The 17908-nt window shown below is 36.0% G+C and overlaps 1 protein-coding gene across 10 annotated transcripts in view; it reads right to left on the bottom strand.

Annotated features, from left to right (window-relative positions):
- Slc4a10 (solute carrier family 4 member 10) overlaps positions 1-17908 on the bottom strand; it is a 261097-nt gene that overhangs the window by 110605 nt on the left and 132584 nt on the right. For all 10 annotated transcript variants that reach the window (XM_034496614.2, XM_034496622.2, XM_034496618.2 and 7 more), the window contains exon 4: positions 5841-5979. In XM_034496614.2, coding sequence (XP_034352505.1) covers positions 5841-5979 — 139 coding nt within the window. The remainder of the gene's footprint in view (positions 1-5840; positions 5980-17908) is intronic.

The following is a 17908-nucleotide window of genomic DNA, read 5'->3' as shown; positions in this document are numbered from 1 at the left end:
TTGGGCTAGGATAGGGAAGTAGGCTCAGATATTTTGGTCATCCCGATAAGCCCTTAGAAACAGTCATCACGGGAGTGATCACCAAACTTTGTTTATTGTCTTGCTTGTTCTTTGACTATTTGTGTTTATTGTCTTGCTTTTTCCTTGACTATTTACATCTATTGTATTACTAGTTCCTCAACCTAGAACTAACCTTAACACTTGCATGTAATTAAAATGGTATAAAGGCAGAAAGGAGGAGAGGAAATGGGATGGGGTTTCAGGGGAGGAATTGGGAAAGGGGATGACATTGGAAATGTCAATAAATAAAATATCTAATAAAAATTTTGCATGGCTAATAGCGAAAAATATAAGTATATAAAGTGAAAAACAAGGTAAATAATATAAAATATAAACTAAAAGGAAAAATAATTTGTATTAAATTTGGTGGGGGTCAAAGATTCATAACTCTTAATAGTGATACCCCTTAAAGAAGGAAGTATAAATCAAGATAGAAAAATGATTTTGTCTACCATTTCATACTTTTTGAATTTTCCAATATTATTAGCAGGTTTTGGTTTTTGCCTTGTTGCTTATTTATTTGTTATGTTAACAAGAATTACCTAGAAATTTTTTTCCTTTAAATTAATTCATTATAGCCATGTGTGTTGATACACACCTTTAAACTCAGACTTTGGAGGGACAGTCAGGTGAATCTCTGAGTTTGAGGCCAGCTTGGCCTACAAAATGTATTCCATGACAGTCACAGAGAAACCCTGCCTCAAAAAATAAATTAGTTCAGTATTTTAATGTAGCTGAATATTTTACAATAAACTCTGTAATGTGGGAGGAGTTGGGAGAAGCGAAGAAAGGAAGGAGAAGGAGGAGGTGGAGCTAAGAGTCAGAGATGTTGGAGCCATGGAGGTCCACCTATGTACTGGGAGCAGTCATGGGTAACAACTTATATCATAAGGTTAGATATTGGAAACACCTCTAATTGTGTGAGCATCTTGTTAATTGAGCATTACCAAACATATAAAGCCTTTGGATAATCTTTAAGCATTAGAGTCTAATTTTTACTGGGTACCGCATAGATAACGGGATCATCTGGGCTCAGCCCAACCTTGTGGAGACAGCATAGGAGATTTGCAGAGTCAATCTCTTATGCCAGCATCTCGTGGGTGCCAGGGCTGGTGATTCTGGTTGGCTGTCTCTAGCTATGCCGCATGTGGCACAAAACATGGCGGCAGAGCTAAGCAGAGCCCGTCACTTAGACAGTCAGCCCAAGAAAACACTGTTTTAAATGTTAACTGTAACATTTTAAAATAAAATTATCTACATAGGCTACTCAAAAATATTCAATAAGCGAGACTGGTCTGAAGTTCTCTTTCTTTGTATGGGTTTTGTGATGTTTAGGCATCAGAGTAACTGTGAATGTGTTTCAGGCTTCCATGTGAGCTTCTAAACACAGACCTCTAACAACACAGAGTTCTGATGATAATGAATACCCACATGGTTATAAATCCATGCTTGGTCACCAATACCTGTTAGGAAAAAGGGAACACAACAATATGAATGATATTCGTAGGTTTCAATGTATAGCAGCTCTGTGGTTAAAATAAATCAGGCAACCTTGCATCCCTGGGATGAAGCCCACTTGGTTGTGGTAAATGATGGTTTTGATGTGTTCTTGGATTCGGTTTTTGAAAACTTTGTAGAGTATTTTTGCATTGATATTCATAAGGGAAATTGGACTGAAGTCTCCTTGTTTTGGATCCTTGTGTAGTTTAAGTATCAGAGTAAGTGTGGCTTCATAGAATGAATTAGGTAGTGTTCCTTCTGTTTCTATGGAATTGTTTGAGGTGTATTGGTATTAGTGCTTCTTTGAAGGTCTGGTAGAATTCAGCAGTAAAGCCATCTGGGCTTTCTCTTTTTCTCTTTCTTTCTTTTGGTTGGGGCTTTTAAATGACTTCTTCTAGTTCCTTGGGGGATATGGGCTTGTTTAAATAGTTTATCTGCTCTTGGTTTAACTTTGGTACATTGTATCTCTCAGGAAAATCATCCATCTCATTTAGATTTTCCAGTTTTATAGAGTATAGGTTTTTGTAGTAGGCTCTGGTGATTATTTTTAATTTTCTCAGTTTCTGTTGTTATGTTTCCCTGTTCATTTCTGATTTTGTTAATTTTGATACTGTCTCTGTGCCCTTTAGTTAGTTTGGCTAAGGGTTTATCTATATTGTTGATTTTCTCAAAGAACCAGCTCTTGGTTTTGTTAATTCTTTATATAGTTCTCTTTGTTTTTAACTGGTTGGTTTCAGCCATGAGTTTGACCCTTTCCCGCCTTCTACTCTTCTTAGGTGTATTTGCTTTTTTCTGTTCTAGAGTTTTCAGGTGTGCTGTAAAGTTGCTTGTATGGGATCTCTCCAATATCATCCTGAGTGAGGTAACTCAAGCCCAAAAGGACATGCATGGTATGCACTCTCTGATAAGTGGATATTAGACAAAGAGTACAGAATACCTAGGTTAGAACCTACAGACCATAAGAAGTGTAACAAGCAGAAATGCCCAAGTGATAAGGCTTCAATCTCACTTAGAAGGGGGAAAGAAATAATCATGGGAGGCAGAGAGAGGGAGGGACCTGGATAGGAGAGGAGAGGGTGAAAGTAAAAGGGGAACAGGATCAGATATGGGTGGAAGGGGACAGGAAAACAGCCTAGAGGGCCAAGAGAATGAATGAAAATAAGTAGTCTGGGGGACTGGAAAGTTGGGGAACCCTCTAGAAAGTACCAGAGACCCAGGAGATGAGACACTCTCAGGACTCATTGGGGGTGACCTTAGCCAGAATTCCCAACATTGGGGAGAGGGAACTCAAACAGTCCACCTCTAGTAGATAGACAAGGACTCAAGTGGAAGTACTAACTCACAGTCAAAATTCCTGACCTAGAATTCTTCCTGTCTAAAAGAACTGCAGGGACAAAAATGGAGAAGTGATAGATAGATAGATAGATAGATAGATAGATAGAAAGAAAGGAGGTCCAATGACCGGCCCAGCTTGGGATCCATCTCATGGGGGGGACACCAAATGTTGGCACTACTATGCTCTGATGTGCTTACAGACAGGAGCCTGGCATGGCTGTACTCTGAGAGCTCCTACCAGCAGTTGAGTGAGACAAAAGCAAATACACCCAATCGTTAGACTGAAGTACTCCTTTGGTGAATTAGAGGAAGGATTGAAACTAAAAGGGAGAATGAACCCATAGGAAGACCAATAGTCTCAACTAAACCAGATAGCAGGAATCCCAGAGACTGAGCCACCAACCAGGAGCATACATGGGCTGTTCCCAGGCCCCTGGCACATAAGTACCAGATGTCTGCCTGGTCTGGCCTCAGTGAGAGAAGATGTAAATAATCCTCTAGAGACATGAGGCCCCAGGGAAGGGGGAGGACTGATTGGGGAGAGTACAGTCTCAGAGATAAAGAGGAGGAATAGGATGAGGAACTATTGGTGGGAGGACTGAGGGGAGGCAACAACTGGAATGTAAATAAATAAACCAATTTTTTAAAAATATCCAATAAGCATTAAATGGACCAGTATTGCTCCTTTACCATTCATTCATCAATAACATGGTTAAACATTTAACACTAACTCTGTTAGATAGAATTAAGACAAACTACTACAGCCTTAAGTTTAATATTCAATTAAGTGTTATGGGTCTCAGAATTCTGTTTCACCATGAGGCCCCAAAGGAGTATCTCAACATCAAAAGCAATCTGACTAGAGCTGTCTTACTATGTGAAATACAAAGATTAACAAAATGGTAATCTCTGAATTGTATACTTCAGCACATCCTCTCCCTCTACTGAGCATACTAAGCCCTCTACTTTTGTGTTTGACTAACTCCCAACTCAATTATCAAGAGTCAGCTCAGAAGCATACAGCTCAGCTTTATGGAAATCTATTTTCATTTAAAAATCATGACTTTTTTGAGATATATATATATATTTCTCCTTATTCCCTTTTGTCTTAGTTACTATTCTATTGCTGTGAAAAAAAAAAAAAAAAAACATGACCAAGACCACTCTTATAGAAGAAAGCATTTAATTAGAGGCTAAACAAGAGTTTTAGAGGCTTAGTCCATGATCATCATGGTGGGAATCGGCAACATGCCACTAGAGCTGTAGCTGAGAGCATTATGTCCTGTTGCAGAGGCAACAAGCAGAGAGTGAACCACTAGGCCTGGTGTGAGCTTTTGAAAGCTCAAAACCCACCCACAGTGACACATCTCCTCCAATAAAGCCACACCTCTTAACCCCTTTCACACAGTTCCACTAACTGAGAACCTAACATACATGAGCCTATTGGGGAATAATTTTCATCCAAACTACCACACTTTTCCTCCCTCTGGAGCCTCTGAAATACCCTCTTTGTTCTCTGTCCAATTCATGGATTCTTTCATATTGTTGTTATATACATTATAATTAACATTATACAGACTGATCAGCTTGTACATATATATATATATATATATATATATATATATATATATTATATATATGAATATACTGTAGTGTGTGGGGTGGTATGATTCTGAGAGAGAGGAGAAGACAAGGGAAAAACTGGAAAGGAAAGAGGGGTGATAATAATATAAATACAAGACCCATGTATGAAAATCTCAAAATATATTAAATTAAAAGTAAAAAAAAAAAAAAAAAAAAAAGAATCAGATCAGAAATCACTTGTCCAGAAATCACTGACCCTTGTGGAAATTTTTCTTGCTATTGAGAATGTGGCCCTCAAATTAGAAGTCTTTGACATACCATCAAATGGAAGCTGGATTTAAAAACTGATCATTATAGCACTTTTTATTGGAGAAGAACCCTGGATTTTGATCAAGATTGGCTAAATAAAGTTGTTATATAGCAATTATGTAATTTAAATGATTGCATAAATTTATGTTGCTGATACAAAAATACAAAACTTAAGACTGTATGACTAATATATACTAAATCTACATTTTTAGATAGATCCCAGGTAAGTCATATTCATATAAAAATTTGAATCACAGTAGACCAAGGACAACCCTAGGTCATTACAATTACTCTACATACCGTAGTCATAGTAGTCATTATACAACATTTACGACTATGTGGTTTTGTCTAGACTATAGATTATTGAAGGCAAGATCTAATGATTTTGCTGCTGCTGTTTCTACGTATCATTTAATTGGTACTGCATAAATGATTATTAAATCAATGAATAAATGTAAATAAGCACAAATCAGTGAAAGGTAAAATTTAATTTACTTTATAGTAATTTATATTTATATGGCACAACTAAAATATTAATTATAAATGATAGAATATATTTGTAAAAGATATTTTTAAAACACCCAACTTAATGAATTCTTATGCTAGAAAAACAACATAAAATATTTTTATTCCTTACCAAACACTAAATTAAATTGAGAACTATAGCAAAATTCTCTTTCTGTTTTTTCTTTTTTCAAAAAAGCCCACAGTAAAATTACCACATGATAACACCAATCTGGGTATATGTCAGCAGCTGAAAAGATAGAAACAAATTACTTTTGATTTCCATTGTTTTGTTGCTGGTACACAAATCATGTTACTGTTTCTCTTTAAGGCTGCAGCTGTAGCTGGCTCTGCATCACTGTTTAATTACTGCCTTCAGATTTCATTCTGACCTATATACCATTATAGGATCTACCCAGGCCGGATGAGCAAATTCAGAAAGCTGAGAAAACCCTAGATGTTTGCAGAATCGATGCACTGGGACTCTATTCTTCTAATGACCTAGATAAAATAAAACTATTCTTTCACCCTTCAGCCCGAATTTTTACCTGGCTGTTTCTCTCCACTCGGCATCTTCCCCTTCCCGCCAGCAAATCTCATCCAGTTCTGTGAAAAGGTCGTGGGGAATGTGCTCCTCGTCATCATCCTCAGTTCCAAGAATAAACTGCACCCTCTGTGATGGGGTATCTGTAGAAATCATATAGAAGGACATCTGTTTATCATAGCTACAGGCTTTAGATGTCCCAGCCAATGCTTTGGCACAATGCCAATAACACATTCCTTGTGTTCTTCACCTGAGCATCCAACCAATCTTAGCATAATACTGTCTAATATAACTTTGAACCATATATATATATATATACCTGCGTAGGAAGAAAAATTATATAATAGATGACATGATTTATCTACAAAGAAAATATCCCATAATACCCAAAAAGAAAGAAAAGAACTAGAGACATATTATCGCCAGGTTACAGGGTATAAGTTTATACTCAGATCATTGTTATACACTATAATATATAATTTCACAATAAGAAAAACCACAATGACTCCAACATATTGAATAATGAGACATAAATTTATGGACACAAATGAAGGCATGTATAAAATCTCACAAAACAAATGATACAAACTAAATAAGTGTTAAAGCTCCATTTCCAAAGCCTTGGAACCCATGGTGAAAATAAGAAGGTAAGGAGGAAGAGAGCAAAGCCAAATTGATAAACCTGCATATAGAAGTCTTAAGATGGGATCAGCGGATCATTACATGAAACTACAGTAAACAAGAAATAACCAGTATGTGATTGCTTGAATTAGAAAAGACCATAAAAGAGGAATGAAAGACTGATCACCGCAAAGCTCATGAGGACTGGTGCAGAGGAAGCAAGCAGCTGAGCAAACCAACTAACTAGCCATTCCTCCTGGAAACAAAGGCTGCCTTACTCGAGGCAAAGTGAGGGGCAGCATTCTTTGATATAGTGGCTCATACAAGCCATTAAGGACACTTGTTTATCTCCTTCTGAAACCCCTATGAACAGCCACCATATGATAAAATACAAACATTACTGAGAGACACTAGGCGTTGGGAGACGGTGTTGCTGCCTGGTTCAAGAGAAAAGGCAAATATTACTGAATAAAACAAATATGATTGAGGCAATGTTTGATGACCATTTCAAGAGCAAAGAAAGGCATTACTGAGAAAACTAGGTATGCAAAGGCTGTGTCTGAATCAATAGGCCATATAAGACTGGATTCACAAGAGAGTTAAGAAAAAGGTTGATCCATCAGCGATGTTGGAACTAATACGGAACTTTAGTGGCTTTGCTGAGCCCTGTGGAGGGACATGATCTCTATGTAAGAAAGGCTTTGACAGACTAGCACCACAAAAATGGTGCAGAAGTTCTAAAGCATATGCCTAATGTTAACAAAAGAAAAGAGCAGACACAGCAGACTATCCAGCCTGCAAGGAAGAAAATGTGACAAGATCTGTGCTCAGTAGTTCTCAAGAACAATAACAGAAAGGCTAAACATTCCATTAGTGAGTTTTTGGAAGGCTTTAAACCCTGAGCAAAAAGTTGGTAGAAGAAAAGGTGAAGAGGTGAAGAGCTAATCCCCTAGCATACATAGTGGGAACTGTACTGAGGATGACATGTTTTGTTTGGCCTACAACCCTTTCAGAATCCAGCTGCAGCTGATGGGAAAACAAACACCACAGTGCTGATCAAACGTCTACTATAGTTAAGATCCTAGCAGCAGCCATGGAGGACTAAAGTGAGTCCTTGGATCCCAAGACAAGCCAAGAGCAGTAGCCAGCCCTCCCAAGACTTCATAGGGAAATGCTGAGGAGTACCCCAGAATGAAACTGTTTGCTCATGGGAAATGTCAATGAATATACCTGCTGTATTGTTCTTTTGTTTAACTATGTAATTATATAGGGGCTCCTAAACATTCCTTAACTGGCACTGTAATACTTATAATGGATGTCAGAGGCATTCGGGGGGTCTTTTCCATCCTTGGTAAAAAGTTGCCAATCTATAGTGTAAACCCTAAGCATCTTACATGTTTGTAAAAGCCTTTGGAAGAACAATAAAAACCACAGTGAAACAATGTATACAAAGGCATCTTGCAAGATCGAAAAGGGCATAAGATGTTGTTGAATGGAAACCCTATACCTCCCTCTGATTCTAGAAAAGTGAGGCGGGCTAGAAATAGAGACATTGGTGGCTCTTAACTAGTGAAGTTCTATTACAGTGGTTGTGTAGTGATTTAAATGAGAAATGTCTCCCATAGGCTCATATATTTGAAAACTTGGTCCCTGGTTGGTGGCACTATTTGGAGAGGTTATAAACTTTTAGGAGGTGGAGTCTTAATGGAAGAAGCACTTCACTGTAGGTGGGTTTTGAGAGTTTACAGCCTTGCCCACTCACTTCCAGACTGCACTGTGGGTTTTATTTGCCTTTGAGGATGTGAATGTTCAACCTCCTGCTCTGATCATCTGCTGCCACCTCACTCATACCATTATGAAGACAAGATACAATTTACTCTAGCAAGGCACTTTCAGCCATGGTGCTTTAACACAGCAAAAAAGTAACTAATGCAGGGTTGATAATTCAAAAATCGAAGAATGGAGACAGAAGACATTTTAACATTGGGAGAATGAACAGAGAAAAGGAATAATTTGGGAGCAAAAAAGGGAATTTTTAAAAAATTTGATGGACATTAGATAGTAGAATTGATGTTGAGCAAATACATAATGAGTGTCTTTCTCTTTATAGATCCCATTCTATACAGTAAATTAGAGAAATAGAAGAGAAAAATCTCTGCCTTCTTACAGTTTCCATCTAGTAGGAAAAATGGTATAATGGAATAAAGCAGAAGAGAATTCAGAAACAAGTGAGACATCAGAAATGCAGATGGCTGAATGGTCAATGGTTAGGGTATACATAGCTTCTAATTGTAAGACAGGGATCTAAAAAGGTAGATGTTACTTTTTATAATGATAACTAATCAAATAACCTCTCTCCACTTGTAATATAAACTGAATTTTCAGAAAAATGATTAGCTGTAAAAAGTCAATTTAGATAATTTCACCATTTAAATCATAACTAGAAATTTTATTAGCAAACTCATAACTAGATTATTTCCCGTGCTCTTCCTGTTTCCTTATCATTCATATACTAGTTAGACAGCTTCTTACAAACATTGGTTCTAAACCTCAGTGAACATATTCTTGTTTGTATACCCAATGATCATTCTGTATTTTTGGGCCCTTTCTGAAGAGTTGTCAAAAATATATTGATAAACATATTTCTTGTGTCAGCATAGCAAGTGTAACAGTACAGGTGAGTTGGTAATTTACCATTTTAATGTGTAATTTTATTGCTAAGAAGTATATACTTTACTGACTAGAGTAGTTGATGATTTAAGGAAGAGATCCACAAACAGTTTATTTACCATGATGAATCTCAGTATTACAGAAATTTTCATCTTCTTTCTCCTTGCCATGCATAAAAGTTGTCAATATTCAGATAATCCATCTTTTGATGTAATAAAATAATAAGATTGACAATTATTCTTCAAATTCATGTCTTCAGGCTCCCCCAGACTTAACAATATTTTTATTTTGGTTGAATCTTAACAGTTTCTCATATTATTTGAGTATAATACAACTGAACAAGAAAGATTACTTACTACTAATGTTAATTCATAATTATGGGTAATAAGGTGATACAATGAATTTTCAACTAAACCACCAAAAACTGACAGATATTTCTCACCAAGCAAGTTGTAAGAGAATATTAAGGATTTACAAACTGTGTCCCTGAAAATTTAGTTAAGAATTGCTGCTGAAGCAGATTGATGATTCAACCTTTAGAAAGAATTTGGATAGGCATTGCTAATAAAGTTAAGTTATGATGTTTTGTTAGTGGCTTTGATGTAGAAGTTCTTGGGGAACAATTTAAAATTCAGAAAGGCACACTCTTCATAGTTGAGAGAGGGATTTTCTAAGGTCTGGGAACAATAACAATAGCAGCCCAACTAGCACTAGCTGATTTGCCTTTCTTGTTAAAGCTGAGTTGATGATTAATTTCTTGTGCTCATTTTTACTCTTGGTTTCCTGATATGATTTAATAAAAAATTGTTAATGAGTAGGTGTGTGCCCAGAGGATTTAAAGTAGAAATGAGGAGGTTTTTTACATAAAATTTTAGATTTGTTATTCTTTTAAGATTTTCTTTTTAAGATTACCTTTTAAGATAAATAATAAAACAATTGATCCTTTCTTTGTAACTGCAAATTTTTAAGCTTGCCAGTAAGATACCTAGCTGAGAAAACTACATTGCTTGCTTATACTTTGTTAATCTATAACAAGTTACTTAAACACATATTTACCTTAATCCTTGGGTATAATTTGCTTTTTCATCTATTATACATAAATTGTTTAATCATGTAAAGGAATTGAGGAAAATGCTGTTTTTCACTTGTAATTATTGTAATTATTCACTTAAAAATATAATGTAATCACATTCTAATTTTTAAACTGTTTGAGAGGTTTTGCTGGGAGATATAAGCTATGGAAGGAAAATAAAGGTGTTAGAGCCTTGCTCGATCCACCAAGTGTGTGTGTGTGTGTGTGTGTGTGTGTGTGTGTGTGTGTGTGTGTGTGTGTATGTTCACCCCTTTTCACTGTTCCCAGAGAATTAAGTTTTGCTCCCTCAGATTAAATTCTGCTGAGTGATTAGCTGCCAATAGCATACATCCCCCTCAGTACATGATCTGTCGAAGTTGGCCTTTTGTAAATTATGGTGACATATTCTCTAAGAAAGAATGCACAATCTCAGTTTTTTTCTTTTACCTAAACCTAGAAAATGTGGCATCATTTTATAACAATTCAGTTTAGAAAGAACATCACTGCTACTTCGTTCCCATGGACTGGATTCATTTCATACCCTACAAATCTACGGGAATCAAAAACTGGTGGGAAGATGATAGAGTATTTGAAGTAAGCAAAGGTTGTTCAAGGTAGGGAAATTATAAAGCATCTTCTCTTTCTTCAACTTTAATAGGCTCTTACCTACACAAACTCTAGCTATAGAAAGGGAGACAACTTCACAGTCAAACCAAGTTCAGACTATACTTTCTGATTCTGTTACATGAGACTAGACTTTCTGATTCCTACGTTAGTCTTCCAGGCATTGGAATTATAGATGTTACCATTACATGTAGCTCAGGGTTCCCCCATATTCATGAAACATTAGTCTTTAAACTTTTTATATTTCATTGAATATAGTAGTTGCTTATACTAATTCTATAAAGTGAAAAGAGATAAAACTGATTTGAATGTATAAATTTCTGTGGGTCACATATATTCAAATTCTATCTCTTATATGAGTCATAGTATAGTCAATAAAGCACTGATATTAATTGGTGTTAAACAACGCAGATCACAAGAATACTACAAAAGATTCATATCTTTTTTAAGTGCTCATTATTCTCAGGAAGATTCAGCAATATGTCATATACAATATTACATGTTCAATATATTACAAGTTAGAAAAAGAAATTACATTTACATTACATTTTAGTTTTGAACATTGGACAGGTATTTTATTTTTAGAAATCAATAATACTGCTAAATATTACTAGCAAATATTTTTTTTGGAATCTGGTTGGTTGGTATTGTTGCCCTCCTCATGGGGCCACAAACCCTTTCAGCTCCTTCAGTCTTCTCTCTAATTCCTCCATTGGGAACCCCTTGATCAGTTCAATGGTTAGCTGTGAGCATCCACCTCTGAATATGTCAGACTCTGGCAGACTTCTAAGGAGACAGCTGTATCAGGCTCCTGTCAGCATGCACTTCCTGACATCCACATCAGCATATACCTTTGGTGAATGCACATGGGATGGATACTCAGGTGGAATGGTCTCCAGACGGCCCCTCCTTCAGTTTCTGTCCCAAACTTTGTCTCCATATTTGCTCCCTTAGAAGGAATATTTTGTTACTCCTAAGTAGGACCGAGGCACCCACACTTGTTCTTCCTTCTTCATGAGCTTCATGTGGTCTATGAAAAAGTTTGGGCTAACATCCAGTTATCAGTGAGTGCATACCATGTGTGTTCTTTTATGTTGTACTAGCAAATATTTTTAAACAATCTGTCAAACTACATTATAAGTAAGATGAGCAATGATTGAGTCAATGGCTAAATCTCATGATTCGCTACTTCAAAAGAAGATGCTAACTTAGTCAATAAAGCATGTTTCTAAAAAACAAGACTGACAAATTCCTTTTAAAAAGAAAAAAAAGGAAAGATAATGGTGTGCCACATGAATATCTTAACTACTTTATCTGAGATAAGGACCTGGTGCTATCTTATCCTTGAAGCATACTATCTCAGAGATAGTTATCTTATATTTTCAAACCTGATCTCACCAAGTACATTATTTCTAGTTGGTTTTCTACTTCTTGTTGCTTTAGAATAAACAATATAGTGAGTAACTATAAATATAACATAAATTGTAATTCCATGGTTATACTGAGAAATGAGGCCAAGACTTCCATGGGATATGTGTAAGTATGTGACACAGCTGGTTTTGTTTGTATAGAGGAGCCTGTTCAACCTTCCAGTTAGTTGCTTGTCATGCACCATACCTCACAGCAGGCATACCTTAAACTGCCACAATCCCAATAACTTTAAACCTTTTTCCTTTAGTATTTTTTATCCCAGCATACTATTTATCTACAATTTGGGTAGATTAATAATATGCATGTATCTACAGTTAAAAATTCAATTTGCTGAATACATGAGACTTGAACTTGAGAATTCTTCATGTTTCCCCTTATAAAGCATCAAAATGAGCCATACACATCCAAAGTACAAATCACAAAATAACAAAATAGAAATAAAAACCTCATATGATTGAATAAAGAGGATTTTCGAGTATAAAATAGTAGATCAGGTATTCAAAAGACTTGTCTAAGATACAATAAAAATAACAATAGCATAAAATATCAATATATAATCTATTTTATTAATAGAGCATTTACTTGGGTTCAAAATAACATATGCCTTCTTGTCTCTGCTTTTAATTCTAAAACATGAAAATGGGTATCATGTGCTATTCATCAAAGTCATTTCATGAATACCCAGCAATATTATAACATCTTTAAAAGAATTTAGATTAAGTTCCAATAGAAATTCTAACTGTATTGTACAATGCGTGTTAGTATCTGCTGAAACTATATACTTTAAAATAGCATACTATACATTATATAAATCATACTACTATCAGAAAAAGAAAAAAATCTCAATTGATATAAATATTTTTCCTTAAATGATTGGTATTTTTTTCATTTTTTGGTAGCCTCTCATGTCATAGGCTACTAAAATATAAACTGCAGCCACAAATATAGCATAAATAAGATATAAAATACAGTATAAATAAGATTAAAAATCTGTGTTTATATTGACTAAAACATGCAGTGAAAGTAAACAAGATAACACAGAGAAATCTGTCTAAAAAATAAGATTTTATCCTCTGAGTAGTCTTTCACGGAATCTGGAGACAAGTCATTAAGAGAATTAAAATAGGCAACCAAGGTACCCCTGGCCCCTTCATTGCTGTCTCTTCAAATGCATTCTTTGTCTTACTGTAGCTTGCCTGTAGGACCCCTCCTCCCATCCTACTTTCATTTCTTTGGGACTCAGTATCTTGCTAGAGACCCAATGTAGCTCTTTCCAAAGACCTCATCAGCCTTCTCTTCTAGTCCATCTCTATTCCTTTGTGTCAGCCACCAATATGAAGAAACACTTTCTGCAAGAGACACCCCACCCCCAAATGGTTGCACTGGACAGGGAGTCAAAAAAGCTCTCTACCAGGGACCCAACAGCCACCACATTTTTCTAGAATCCAGAGACTGGCAACAGAAAGCAAAGAAGGGAAAACACATCCACCTTACAGGAAAAAAGAACAGATAAATATACAAAGACACACCTTAAACATTCTAACTCCAGATGTCAGACAGCAGTGCAAAAACAAGAATGTAAAAAGCAAGACAATATCCCTCCATTAGAAGTCTTTTGAATACCTGATCTACTATTTTATACTTGAAAATCCTCTTTATTCAATCATATGAGGTTTTTATTTCTCAGTTATTTTGTGATTTGTACTTTGGATGTGTATGGCTCATTTTGATGCTTTATAAGGGGAAACATGAAGAATTCTCAAGTTCAAGTCTCATGGGCCTGAGAAGTTTAATATAGGTAAAATCACAAGACAAGGACTTCAAGACTGAAATTATGAATATGTTAAAGGACACCAAATAAATGCCTTAATGTATGAAATAATGAAAACAATTCAAGATACAAAAGTAGAACTTAACAATAAATAGAATCACTAAAGAAAATCCAAACTGAAATAAAACTAGACACAAAAATCTTAGAATTTCAAACATAAGAGGCAAGAGGCTTACTCTGAGGGAAGCCTCACAAACACATAAAAAGAAATAGAAGAGAAAAATCTCTGTTATTGAAAAAAAACATATAAGAAATGGATAGCTCAATCAAACATAATGTTAAATCTAAAAAAATCTGGGCACAAAGCATCTATATAGACATCTATACACAAATCTATAACATCATGAAAAATAAATAAACCTACAAACAATAGGGATAGAAGAAAAAGCCTGAGAAAAGCACATATATTTTTAACAAAATCCTAGAATAAAACCTCACCAATCTGAAGGAATTGCCTATCAAATTACAGTAATCACAGAAAGCACAAAGTAAACAGGACCAGAAAATATATTTCCTATGACATAAAACAATCAAATCACTAAATGTTCAGAACAAAGAAACAGTATTAAAAGCTGCAAGAGAAAAGCCATGCAACATATAAACATAGACCCTTTGGGATAATACATATTTTCTCAGTGGGGACAGAAAGCCAGAGGGCCTGGATGGATGAATGTTATATAAGCTTTGAGAAACCACAGATGCCAGACCAGAATACTACACTCAGCAAATCTATCAATCACAATCAACAGGGAAAGAAAATTCCACAAGAAAACCAATTTTATGCAACTTCTATCTAGTAATCCAACTCTACAGGAGGTGCTAAAAGGAAACTTTCAGTCAGAAGAGGTGAGGCACATACAAGAAGACACAAACAATAGATAACCTCTCCCAAAACTGTAAATCAAAAAATGGTGCAAAGCCACAATATAGCAAGAAAGTAACAGACATCAATACACACTACTTGCCAATAATTCTCTATACTAAAAGTTTTAATTCCCCAATGAAGAGACATAGACTAATAGACTGGATTTGAAAACAGGATCCATCTTTCTGCTGCATCCATGAAACACATTTCACTATCAAGGCTACATATCAACTCAGGATAAAAGAATGGAGAAAGATATTCTAAAGATATTCTAAGCAAATAGACCTAAAAAAAACAAGCAGGTGAGGCCATTCTAATATGTGATTAAATAGACTTCAAGCCAAAACTAATCAGAAGTGATAGAGGACATTATATACTTATAAAAAGTCCACCAAGAGAATAATTCAATTCTCATCATTTATGAACAAAACACAATAGCATCCAAATTCATAAAACAAACAAGCAAAACAACAAAGACCACTAGCACAGCTAAACTCACATGTTGACTCTCACATAGTGATAGGGAATTACTTCAATAACCCACTCACCAATAGACAGATCATTTAGACAAAAACTAAACAGAGAACTGCTATAGTTAAATACATCTTTCATAAATTAAATAGAACTTCAGACATCTAGTTCATCCAAACACCCAAGAATATAAATTCTTCTTAGCAGTTACTGGAATGCTCTCCAAAATTGACCACATTCTTGGACACAAAGCAAATCACTTATGAAATAACCCTTTCCGTCCTCTTTGACCAAGGATTAGAGTTGGATATTAACAACAATAGAAACAACAGCAAGTTTACAAACTCATGAAAACTGAACAATTCACAATTGAAAGAAAGGAAGATCAAGACAGAAATAAAGAACTTTTTAGAACTTTTTAGAACTGGATGAAAATGAAAACAACATACCCAAACCTATGGGGCATAATGAAGGCAGTTCTCAGATGCAAGTTCATAGCACTAATGTCTGCATAAAATTGGAGCGAGCTCATTAGAACTATAAGAAATAACACCCAAAAGAGAAATAATCAAAAAAACAAGCAAGAAATAAAACTGACAAATGAAATCAGTGAAAGAGACACAAACAGAACAAAAAACAAAAAAGCAAGTAAATAGTTAATTAAATAAAGAGTTGGTTCTTCAAAAACTCAACAGGAAAAACACTCCATTTAGGAAGACAGGCCATCACACCTTCATAGAAGAATAAGGATAGTGAACTTGCAAAGGCAGAGGGGATTTTGGGATTAGGTCAGATGGCTGATGAATTCAGCTAAGCCTAGAAAAGTCCTCTATCTAATTTTAAGGTCATGCTAATATATACAATATCTTTGTGTACTATATTTTAAATAACTAATAGGGTTTTTATATTTATTTCTACTGCTTATAAATTAGACAGTGTTGCGGCCCCAGCTGCCCCACACTTGGGCATCAAAAATGTTGAGAATTGCTCTAGCCCACGCTTGGGGGACCAAAATGTCTCGGATCGCTCTGTCAGTGTTTGAACCCGCGCTGCCAAAAGCCTTGGGGACTAACTTGTGAGCCCGCACTGCCCCAAGCAGCTCTGGTCTGTGGGTTGGGGTTCAGCAAGAGAGAAAGTGAGGACGGATGCGAGGAATGGAGACCAGACAGAGTGTGATTCAATCCCGTTTATTCTTCAGTCTCTCTTCCTAGTCCAAGTCCCAAGTCTTGAGTTCCTAGTCCCTAGTGCCTCCAAGTTCCAAGTTATTTCTTCCAAGTGCTAAGTGCCTAATGTCTACTACCTAATGCCTAATAAGTAACCAAGTTGTACTGTAAGTTGTACTCCAAGTTGTACTCTAAGTTGTACTCCAAGTTGTACTCTAAGTTGTACTCCTCCGAGTGTCTAATGTCTACTCCTACTCCAAGTGGTACTCTCTGAAGTGTCTGATTCTCAGTTCCTCCAAATTGTTCTGAACTCTCCTGTCTGCCTCTCGCCTTTTATATGTCTCACTTCTAAGCCACGCCTCTAAGTCACACTTTTAATCATGCCCTTAGGTCTTGTCTCTAAATCTGATCTCTAAGTCACACCCTTAAGTCACACACCCAAGGGAAGATCCTGGGTATCTAAAGCAAGATGTTATCAGAGTGTGCTCAGCTGTTGTAGGCTATTGTAATCAAATCTCTTATCAGGGTATATGGCTCAAGATGGCTGCAAGGATGATATCTGCCTTCTGTCGGCTCCCCACAAGCCAGTAGTAACTAACATAATTCTTGTCATATTTCTTGTAACATTCTTTGAGAGGCTGAAGTGGAAAAATCAATTTTTCTGAATTTCTCTCACTGTCATTCATATTTTCACTGACTATAAGTTCATGCTTCGAACTGGTCATTCTAAAATACTCGTTACTATTCCCACTTAAAGATAAAAGTTTAAAGTCTACAAAGTGAGCAAAGGATGATAGTCAACATAGTGAGGCACAAAACTGTGCAGCTTCCATTCATTACAGTAGAGAGAAGGATTAAATGTGATTACAGCTTCAGGAAAACTACTGTATTTGTTGATTATAATATCAGACATAAGGGGGAAAGGAATTTGGTAGTCAGTAAGCTGTCCGTTGAGCAAGCACAGAAACCGAAATTCAAATCCCTAGCAGCTCCATAGAGCTGGCAACACATGTCTGAAGCCTAGCACCTTAGGAAAGTAGAGAGAAGAGGGTCCCTGGTGCTTACTAGCCAGCCAGTCAACTGACTCAGCGAAGCTCCCTAGGAGGCCCTGACAAGAAAGAAAAAAGAAAGAAAGAAAGAAGGAAGGAAGGAAGGAAGGAAAGAAAGAAAGAAAGAAAGAAAGAAAGAAAGAAAGAAAGAGGAAGGGAGGGATGGATGGATGAAGGTGATAGCAACTAAGGAAAGTATCTGATGTCAACTTCTGGCCCCAACATATACACACATACATGTATATGTACCCATATGGATTCACATACAAACATGT

Source organism: Arvicanthis niloticus, chromosome 2 (assembly GCF_011762505.2).
Source record: "Arvicanthis niloticus isolate mArvNil1 chromosome 2, mArvNil1.pat.X, whole genome shotgun sequence".
Lineage (NCBI taxonomy): Eukaryota > Metazoa > Chordata > Mammalia > Rodentia > Muridae > Arvicanthis > Arvicanthis niloticus.
The sequence above is the reverse complement of the archived record's forward strand: the minus strand, read 5'-3'. Positions and strand labels throughout refer to the sequence as shown.